Below are 10,344 nucleotides of genomic sequence, written 5' to 3' on the forward strand. Positions count from 1 at the left end.
CTCGCCTACATCGTCCATATAGGACGACTCGGGAACTCAACTCCTACCCCGGGCAGCTCACCGATCCCCTTATGCCCAGGGGAAAGGTATCAAGCCGTTTGACAGCAGATGCTGGCTGTCAAACCGGCTTTTACGCAAAACAGGCGGGAGGCAGCAAACAGCTGCGACCAGCGAAATCGCCTGCCACCGGAAGTCTCTACTCGGCACACCTTCTTGAATTAGCTAGAATACCTTAGCCACACAATGATTCCAAAATTTGGAATGGATTTATCCCTGGCTAGATTTAATGTCCTCCCAACAGCTGTTACTGAAAAGATATACTGAAAGATCCTTTCTGAAAAGAGATTGAGTCCATGTGGTAGAGGAGTAACTGAAATGATGGAACATGCTATTTTGTATTGTTACCATTTTGCAGATATTTGTCAGGAATCGCCACTCTTTACTAAATATCCTAACCATTCTGACTTGTTTTATCTTGTTATTATCAAATCAATCCAATTTTATTGACCACAGCTAAGTGGTCAGTCCCAAATATCTGGAGGTTTAAAGATATCCTCATCTAGAATAAAATAATGTTTTCATCAAAGGAGCTAAAAAAAAGACAGTTACGAAGTTCTCAGATAGATAGTAAGATAGTATGATTAGGAGCAAACTTTCCCCACTGAAGTTTCCCATAGACTGCACCTACTACCCATTCCACAGAAGATTAGAGCATGGTATTGTTACCATTTTGCAGGTATTTGTCAGGAATCGCCACTCTTTACTAAATATCCTAACCATTCTGACTTGTTTTATCTTGTTATTATCAAATCAATCCAATTTTATTGACCACAGCTAAGTGGTCAGTCCCAAATATCTGGAGAACAGGTTGGAAGAGGTCTTGCCAGATTATCATTTTCTTTTTTCCTCCAGAGTCCAACTAATCTACAATTAAGTACCGTATTTTCCGGCATATAAGATGACTGGGCGTATAAGACGACCCCCAACTTTTCCAGTTAAAATATAGAGTTTGAGCAAGAGAGGGGGGGGGGAGAGAAAACTTGATGAGTAATATGCCAAACCACATGTGTAAAGGAATAAAATAGAATACCCGTATTTTCCGGCGTATAAGACGACTGAGCGTATAAGACGACCCCCGACTTTTGAGAAGATTTTCAGGGTTTAGAAAGTCGTCTTATACGCCAGAAAATACGGTAATAAAATAACCTTTGCTGAATCTCTGTCAGGAAAAAAAAATTCTTTTGAGCTTGGATGTATTGGATATACTTTTAACAAAAAAAATTAACTTTGAACAAAGAATAGTTTTCATAATAAGAAACAGTTTATTCAAATAAGTAATTTCTTGATCTAGTATATATTATAAAGTCTAAGATACATTTAAATAATTCTCCTTGATACCAGTGAATACCTTCCTTTGAGCATTAATGAAAATACATAAAAAAGCTAGATTGTAGTATAACAATTTACTGGAAATAAAAGATGGTTTTAAAAATATTATTAGAATAACATTTTCTGTCATACTTTATGAAGCAAAAGAAAAAAAGATACGTGGAATTGCTTACGTAATTGTTCTTTCTGTTCTTTACTTAGCTCTTCCCTTTTGATTCGGGCTGCAAGCTCATCAGTAAACGATGTGGGTCTTTTCTTTTGAGTTCCAAACAGGGAAGTAGAAATGGGTTGGAGGGAGATGAGACACGTTGTTATTTTTTTTAAAAGTTTCTTCATAAAGGCAGACATATTATAGGTTAGGAAATGTTAGAGGGGAAAACACAACTTTCAAACTAATAGGAGCACATGGAAGGAACTGCGAGATGGGTCCAGGATGCAGTATTCCAAGTATGGTCTTACCAAAGTTTTATAAAGCGGTACTAACACTTCACGTGATCTTGAGACTATCCCTCTGTTAATACAGCCTAGGATTGCATTGGCTTTTTTTGGTGGCTGAAGCACACTGCTGGCTCATATTTAAGTGGTTGTCTACTAGGACTCCTAGATCCCTCTCACAATCACTTAGCCAGGTTCCACCTATTCTATACGTGTACATTTGGTTTTTTTTTGCCTAACTCTAAAACCTTACATTTTTCAAAATTGAATTTCATTTTGTTAGATAGGGCCCAGTCTTTCGAGATCTTTCTGGATCCTGAGCCTATCTTCTGGGGTGTTGGCTATTCCTGCCAGCTTGTCGTCTACAAATTTGATGAGTTTCCCCTCTATTCCCTCATCTAAATCATTTATGAAGATATTGAAAAACATTGGGCCTAAGACAGAACCTTGGGGTACATCACTGCTTACTTCCCTCCATGTTCCATTAAGGACTATATGTTGAGTGTGGTTTGTCAGCCAGTTACAAATCCATCTGGTGGTGATGCTGTCTATCCCACATTTTTCTACCTTACTAAGAAGAAGGTTGTGGTCTACTTTGTCAAATGCTTTACTGAACTCCAAATATACTATGTCCACAGCATTTCTCTGGTCCACTAATTTTGTCAAAGAATAACATTTGTTTGGCATGATCTTTGTTTTTGACAGTTGGCTTTTAGTTATAACTTTGCTTGCTTCTACATAGATGTTCGCAGATCTGTTGCTTGATTATCTTTTCCAGGATCTTCTCAAGTACTGATGTTAGGCTGATTGGTCTGTAGTTTCCTCCATCCATTTCCCCTTTTTTGAAGATGAGAACCACATCAATTCTTTTCCAGTCTTCTGGTAATTCCATGGTGCTCCAGGATCTTTGAAAGATATAGTTCAATGGTTCAGAGATCACATCTGCCAGCTCCTTCAAACCTCTGGGATATAATCTTTCTGGTCCTGGTGATTTGAACTTGTCTAGGGTGGACAGGTGTTCTTTTAACATTCTCTTGCCTATTTTAATTTGTAATCCTAGTCTGTTTTTATGGTTGTTTTTGGTAGGCTGGGCTATTTTTTCCTTTTGATGCAAAGATGCAAAGAATGAATTAAGCAGCTCTGCTTTCTCCTACTGCCTGTCACTTCCTTGTCATCTTCTCTCCTTAGTGGACCGATTGTTTCCTTGACTTTTTTCTTGCTTTTTGCATGCTGGAAGATATTTTTTTAATTATTTTTGACATTTGTTTCAAGTCTTAATTGATTCTGAACCGTTCCTAACTTCATATTTGCAGATTCGGGCTATATGCTGGTATTCTGCTTTATGTGTCTCTCTTTCCATTTTTTATACTTATCCTCTTTGTTTTTCAATTTATCAGAGAGTTCTTTATGCATGCTAGTTTCTTCTTGGATTTCTTGTTTTTCTTTTCCAGTGGCACTATGGTGGAATGGGCTTTTATAATCACATTTTTCAGAGTTTCCCAAGCTTCTTGAGTTGTTTTCTCCTTTAAGATTTTCATCCATGGAATCCTTCCCAAGCTCTCTCTAAGTTTGTTGAAATCAGCTGTTTTAAACTCTAAGACACTAGTTTGATTTTGTTTTATTGCTTGTTTCTGCATTATATTGAATTCCAATATGATATGATCACTCTCCCCCAAAGTTCCTGCAATTTCAACCTCCTCTATCATTTCATCTTTGTTAATAAGAATTAAGTCCAGTATAACTGACCTTCTAGTTCCCTTCCTAAAGAGAGACACTATTTAGGGTCATTCATGTACTAATCATCTCGTTTGCATTGTGTGGTTCTACCCTTGAAAATGTGGAAGTTCAGCTGGTCTAGAATATAGTAGATACATGCGGTATCGAGAGTATCCAGTACATGTAACATTGTTTTGTTAACGTACTGGCTTCTAGTAAACCTCTGGGTACAATTCAATTTCTGGTTGTCATCTTTAAAATGTTATATGGCATTGGCCCGAGTTGCTTGCAATACCCAGCAGTTTCTGTTTGTCTGAAGAGATCCAGCAGTTCTTCAGGTTCAGTGAAGTCATCCTACCTGATGTCCTAGGTAGAGCACCTTCTTTTGTCATTGTACCTGCATTATGGATAGCCTCCTTTGAAATTCAGGTAGCCCCAATCTTGCTGGCCTTCTGGAAGGCCATGAAGACTTGGCTTTTCCCAAGCACTGAGATGTTAATGGACCCTAGCATATTGGTAAGGCATTTTCACAGAGGACCAGACTTTGTTCTTTTAAGTGATTTGTGTATTATGTTTTATGTTTTTTCTGTTCTGCCCAGGACAGTTTTGATACCAACGGCACAAGTATGGAAAACTGAAATGAACTAGCTCTTTGCGTATCCCTGTACTCATGCTGACCCTCAAATAAGCAATGTATTTTTTGCATTATGCTTTGCTAAGAAGATTATACAACATAATGGTCATAGGAGAAAGAAAGAAAGAAAGAAAGGAAGAAAGGAAGGAAGGAAGGAAGGAAGGAAGGAAGGAAGGAAGGAAGGAAAGAAAGAAAGAAAGAAAGAAAGAAAGAAAGAAAGAAAGAAAGAAAGAAAGAAAGAAAGAAAGAAAGAACAGCAGGTGTAGAATTGGCAAAAGGAGGAAATCCTAAAATACCTGGGATATTACCAAAGTTAGTACAATATAATACTACTGGAACAAGTATTTTATAAACAACCATTTCACTCATCACATATTTTTCAGTGCTATAATCCATGCTTTAAGTATTTTACTGATATGCTTTATTAACACTTTCTCATAAAACTAGTGATGATGCTGTTGAGTAGCAATTTCTTACCAATGATGTATTTTCTTCTAGGTCACCCTCTTCCTCTTTTTCATAGTCACCAAAAAGATCTTCATCTTCATCACTCATTAGTACTGTTCTCTGGAAAAAAAATAATAATGTATGTTTCCCTGCAACTGAGAAAAATATTTCCTACAGTGAAATAGATCTAGCCAGCTTTTGACAATGTCTTCCTTTGGTTGCAAAAGAATATCCAGAACATATTGCTTTGCCTTCTTATTGAATGCTTCTGCTTATTATCCTGAAAGTCTCTTCAAAACACCATCGGCAATAATGCTTAGAATAAAATTCTTATTTCATCACTAAGCTACATGGATTCTATTTTCTATCTCTAGTCAAAATGCAAATGATAATATCAAAGTCAGGAAGTTGCAAAGAACAGATAAAAAATGGATAAAACTGCTGGAAGGTTGCACAGAGGCAGAAAAATAACGGCAAAAAGTATTGAGATAACAAGCATTCCATCTTGAAAAATGATGCTAAAAGAGGAGGACGTGTATTTCCAAACTTCAAATTAGATTATCAAACAAACTGCCTATCCTAACAGAAAGGATATAATTTCCAAATGGCAGACCATCAATTATAGAAGGAGCTGGTGTGGCTATTGGACCTCATAGGTACTTATGGTACAAAGGAAAATAAGCAAGCAAAGAAAATCTTTCTGTAGTGTTCAGTACCGGAAGGAAAAGCCCACAAGCTAAAGCAAAAATGTACAGCAAAGCTGGATCCTAAAGGGATTTGGGTAGGCAGCAAAGAGCTTGGAAACCTTTGGAAAGCTCTTTTCTGCCTATATGACTCCTTTTAAGACCCAGCTTCTGCCATGGTTGTTTGCTGCACGTTTGTGCCTTGGCTACTTATACTTTTGAGCTTTTTCTTCAGATCCTCGAGGCAAAAAGCTACAGAAAGATTTGCTTTGCTTGCTTGCTTCCTTTTCTCTCACTCTTCAGTCTGGAGTCAAAGCAAGTCACTTACAAATTTTGTCACCCTCTTTCTAGGTATGCAGTAACTTAGCAAATGAGGCTTTTAAAAGAGATTGGAGGGCAGAGGCGGAGAGTTTAGTTTTAGCACCAAATGGGAGCTGGTGGGTGAGAAAGATCAACAAGTCTATCCCTCCCAGCTTTTTTTGTTAACTGAAGAAATGTGACTTTCTGGGGGAAGAAGGAGGAGGTTATAGCAAGGGCAAAGTTTTGAGTAGCTTGTCCTGAAGCTGCCGCCTCCTCAAAGCCTAACAAGAGCCCATTGTAATCCCCCAATGGCCAGCTGATCAGGGCAGAAAGTTCTGAAAGTAGCTGCCATTTCTGCAAGCAATTGTCAGAGGGCTGAAAATGGCTGCTACTTCCAGGAGGCATAGGGAGTAGGCCTCGCCAGGGCAGAATGGGAGGGGAGGGGTGTGTGTTGCGGCCACTGTAACTTTGAAACAGGGTTGTAATTTGGGGGCATCTGTCGTAACTTTGAAGTGACCTGTCATACCTTGAAGACAACCTGTAATAACTTTTCACCTCCTTATAAAGTTACAAATAAAAAAACTCTTGTCTCCACAGCACAACTTTTATCTATATACAATCCAGAAATTCTCAGCTTTTTAATCCTGGTTCAACTAAATGTCCATTGGACATTCAGCCAAATTTAAGAAGCACATTACACAGCAAAGCAGACTTAGACATTTTGAATATGGCTTCAGAGAAAGAATGGAGAGACAACAGTAACTGATTAAAAACAACTGTTGAAATGACCTCAGCAGACCATAATTTTCAATCTGGCTGCCTAGAAATAAAACAGTCTGGAGACAGATTGAGGTGGGGAAAAAGAAATGCACCTTACACTTATCTCCTCTATCCAGTATGGGGTACAGGACCACTTAAGATAGATTCTTACACTTAAATAAGGGAGGAAACATTATTTTTGTCACCAGCATCTTATCAATATATTTTCTCATGCTACATATTTTCTCAACCTAATGGTAATTTGAAGAGATCCGAAACCTGACAAAATGCATTTCTTACCTGTTTCTGATCTTCATCACTTATAGTCCCAAATTCTTCTAGTTCCTGGAAAAAAAAAACCACACACATACACACATTTAAGAAAAGTGGCACTCAACTTGACGGCATGCTGTCAACACTGTCTTGGACTTCTATGCAACAGCTCTTTAGATGGCAATTCTTCTGAAACACTATCTGAATTGTTTTCATATATGCTAGGGATAAGAAGTACTTAATTTATATTTAATTTCATTAAAAATATTCTCACCAATAGAGTAAACTGATAAATATCTAAACTTCCCAGAACCCTAGAAGCTTATATTTAGAAGCTGTTCTAAAATTCATTCCAGAGATCATAAATCTACTCACCTCTTCTTCTTTTCCTTCACTGTCTATTAGGCTTCCATGGTCACCATCCACTGAACCTTTTGTTCCAGAGATGAAGGGAAAAGACAAGATTTGTGCGTTGTTTCTTTAACTGGTGATACAGATAGTCCTCAACTTTATAGCCACAACTGAAACCAACATTTTTGTTGCTCAGCGAGACAGTTGAGTTTTGCCCCATTTTACAATCTCTCTTGCCGTAATTGTTAAGTGAATCACTGTCAGTTGTTATGCTAGTAACACGGTTCTTAAGTGAATCTGGCTTCTCCATCGGCTTGTTGGTCAGAAGGTCACAAAACGTGGCTGCAAGGCCCCGGGACACTGCAACTGTCATAAATACATGCCAGTTGCAAAGCGTCCAACTTTTGATCATGTGACTATAGGGATGTTACAACGGTCATGAAGTGTGAAAAACAGTCGTAACTCACTTTTTTTCAACGTCACTGTAACTTCGAACAGTTACTAAATGAATGGTTGCAAGTCAGAGACTACCTATACCCCAAATGCCTTTCTCTATTTGAGGAATTTATTTATTTATTTTTATTTACTTGTGTCTTGCCTTTATTATCAGATAAGTTTACTTTTATTTCTGGAAATTATAACTCCCCAACATTCTATATCAGGGGTCTTCCAACTTGGCCCTTTTATGACTTGCGGACTTCAACTCCCAGAATTCCTCAGCCAGGCACGCTGGACTTATTACTAATTATTACTAATTCTTTCACCTACCTTCAGTGGAAGGATCACCAAGCCCAACATCATCTTGTTCCATAAACAGCTGGGAGCCAATTAAGTATGGCAAAGGTCGATCAACATAAAGGTCCTGTAAAACAAATTAAATTTAAAACACTTTTTAAAGATTAAACTTCAAACTATAACAATCTGCACAACTGTATTCTTTGATGGCTAATCACGGGACAATAAAATTGGAGAAAAATAGTTTGAAACATAACCCCCCCCATCTAACTTTATAAATAGTTCATTTAATAGTGTTAGGAATCGGACGGAAGGGAGCCTATGGGTTGTTCTTTTGGGGGAACTGTACAGACTACAAACAAAAAGGGATGCTATGTCTGCTACAAGGGAGGAGTTTAACACTGCCAAAAAATATCCCAAATTGTGATCATGTGACTGTGGAGGCAGGACAATAGTTTGAATTTAGGTCACAACAGTTTTTGGGAGGCCATTGTTAAGTAAATGGTAATAAGTTGAGGACTACCTATAGTTTAGCTCTTACAAGCAAAGAAAATATGATTTTCCGAACAACCCTGAGAGGTAGTTTTCATTAATTTATAAAAATGGGAGGGAGTAGTCTACAAATACAATTATTGGAAAACAAACAAAGGAAAGCGGACCAAGGACATACTAACAAAGTACCATATGAGCATACAGTTTTATTAATGATTATGCCTGCCTGAGTAATACATTAACAAATTGATCTGCACTGTTTGAATAAGGTAACTTGATTTAAATATATGACAGATTTAGAGTCCCTCTCTGAGGGCGATGGATGGTTCAAAAATGTGAATACATAAATGAAATTAAATTGTCGCAGAATGAAGATGGAGTGCAATCCCATTCTTTTTTTTTAAATAAGATCCAAGAGTATATAAACATTACTGACCAACTGATACAAGCCAGTTTAAGCAGGAGTCTCCTCATTTTGCTTCAATGTATCAAGAGATCATGATTAGCCCGAGGTCATTAAATAGCTTTTACTACTGAGTAAGTCAAGCCAGTGAAACTGAAGTGACCAGAAATACCAAGTTCCATTACCTTAGGCTCCAGTATTAGTTCCAGCCTTTCATTGGTTTCTTCTTCAGAGTCTGAGTTCCCTGCTTTGATGTCCAGTTGTTCAAAGGCACTGTCTAATACCTGCAGCCCAAAATTGATGGCTTCCTGAATCTTGGGAATCAAATCAGCTTCTTTCTGTTCACGGGTTTTCTCCTACAAAATCAAAATATACAGATCCCATATTTTTCACATACAGTGGAAGAAGTTATAGTTTTTGGTCATCACTATGAAATTACTTGCAATAAAACTTATTTACAAAATATGGAGGTGAGGTGATTAACTTCACAAAACTCAATAAATCTTAACATAAATGTAACAAATTAAGACACAGAATCAAATTCCTAACTAACTTGTTAGAAAAGATAGGAAAATGAGGGTAGAATATAGTCCTTGATTTACAACCATTCATTTAGTGACTATTCAAAGTTACAAGGGCACCAAATTAAGTGACAGTTATGACTGTTATTCACATGACCATTGCAGCATCCCCATGGTCACATGATCAAAATTCAATCGCTGGCAACCGGCATGTATTTATGACAATTGCAATGTCCCAATCTTCAGTCTACCACCTAAAGTTTACTATTCCCCAAAGGAAAATAGTTTAGTCCCCTAACACTTAACTAGCTACCCCGTTAAATTCAGAAGCTGGAAATAAAAGTAAGTTTTGTAGCCTCTCTGCTAAAAAGAATTATCCAGTTAACTAGTATTTAATTAATGCTACCTCTACAAAGATGTGAAAAGATTGAGCCCATAGGCAAATCTCTCCCCCCTCCTAGAAGTTCTCTGAATTTTCATATCTTGATATGGTAACTCTTGTACCATCACATACTTTCCAGGGAGCACCTCACCAGTCTTCTACTTCCTATTCCCAGGAAAGGAATAGGAAGAGATAGGACTCACACAACCCATCCTATTTTTCTGATTATTAAAAAATCAAAATACAAAACAAGAAAATGCTACATGACATGAGACATGAGATTGGCAGATGTGGATATTTGATATTATTTGTTAAATTTATTTGCCGCCCATCTCACTATGGGGCTACTCTAGGCAACTTGCAACAATAAAAAGGAAGAAATGAAAAGAGTGTGAAGAGAAGTTAAGATACAGAACAATAAAATAAACAATGAAAGAGAACACAAGAAATATAACTATATGATTATCAAAAAAGAAAGATGGACAGGTCTAAAGAACGGGGGGGGGGGGGGCATTTGCCATCAACCCAGCAGCCACCTCCAGCGTGGAACTCCCCAATTTAGACCTAGGCCAACTGGTTTTTATATTATATTTTTATATTTATTTTATAAAATATAATTTATATATATTTTTTTTTCAATATAAAATTTTATTGTTTTTATCATAAACGAAAAAATACATCACAAGTATTACACAATGATTTATCCCATCCCCCTACCCCCCAGACTTCCCAAACCAAACCTAGGCTAACATTCAACTACAAGTAAACAGATATTAATATCTCTAACTCCAAACTCTAAACTTAAGCAATCCATCTCCTCCGTA

The 10,344-nt window shown here is 37.3% G+C and overlaps 1 protein-coding gene across 1 annotated transcript in view; it reads right to left on the bottom strand.

The window, feature by feature from the left end:
- WASHC2C (WASH complex subunit 2C) overlaps positions 1-10,344 on the bottom strand; it is a 51,350-nt gene that overhangs the window by 35,427 nt on the left and 5,579 nt on the right. Inside the window, exons 4-9 of the mRNA XM_015824387.2 lie at positions 8,803-8,973; positions 7,756-7,849; positions 7,012-7,067; positions 6,664-6,708; positions 4,652-4,741; positions 1,563-1,644 (exon numbers count right to left, since the gene is read on the bottom strand). Coding sequence (XP_015679873.1) covers positions 1,563-1,644; positions 4,652-4,741; positions 6,664-6,708; positions 7,012-7,067; positions 7,756-7,849; positions 8,803-8,973 — 538 coding nt within the window. The remainder of the gene's footprint in view (positions 1-1,562; positions 1,645-4,651; positions 4,742-6,663; positions 6,709-7,011; positions 7,068-7,755; positions 7,850-8,802; positions 8,974-10,344) is intronic.

The sequence above is a fragment of the Protobothrops mucrosquamatus genome, unplaced genomic scaffold (assembly GCF_001527695.2).
Source record: "Protobothrops mucrosquamatus isolate PMUCROS unplaced genomic scaffold, P.Mucros_1.0 scaffold2217, whole genome shotgun sequence".
In the NCBI taxonomy this organism is placed as follows: Eukaryota; Metazoa; Chordata; class Lepidosauria; order Squamata; family Viperidae; genus Protobothrops; species Protobothrops mucrosquamatus.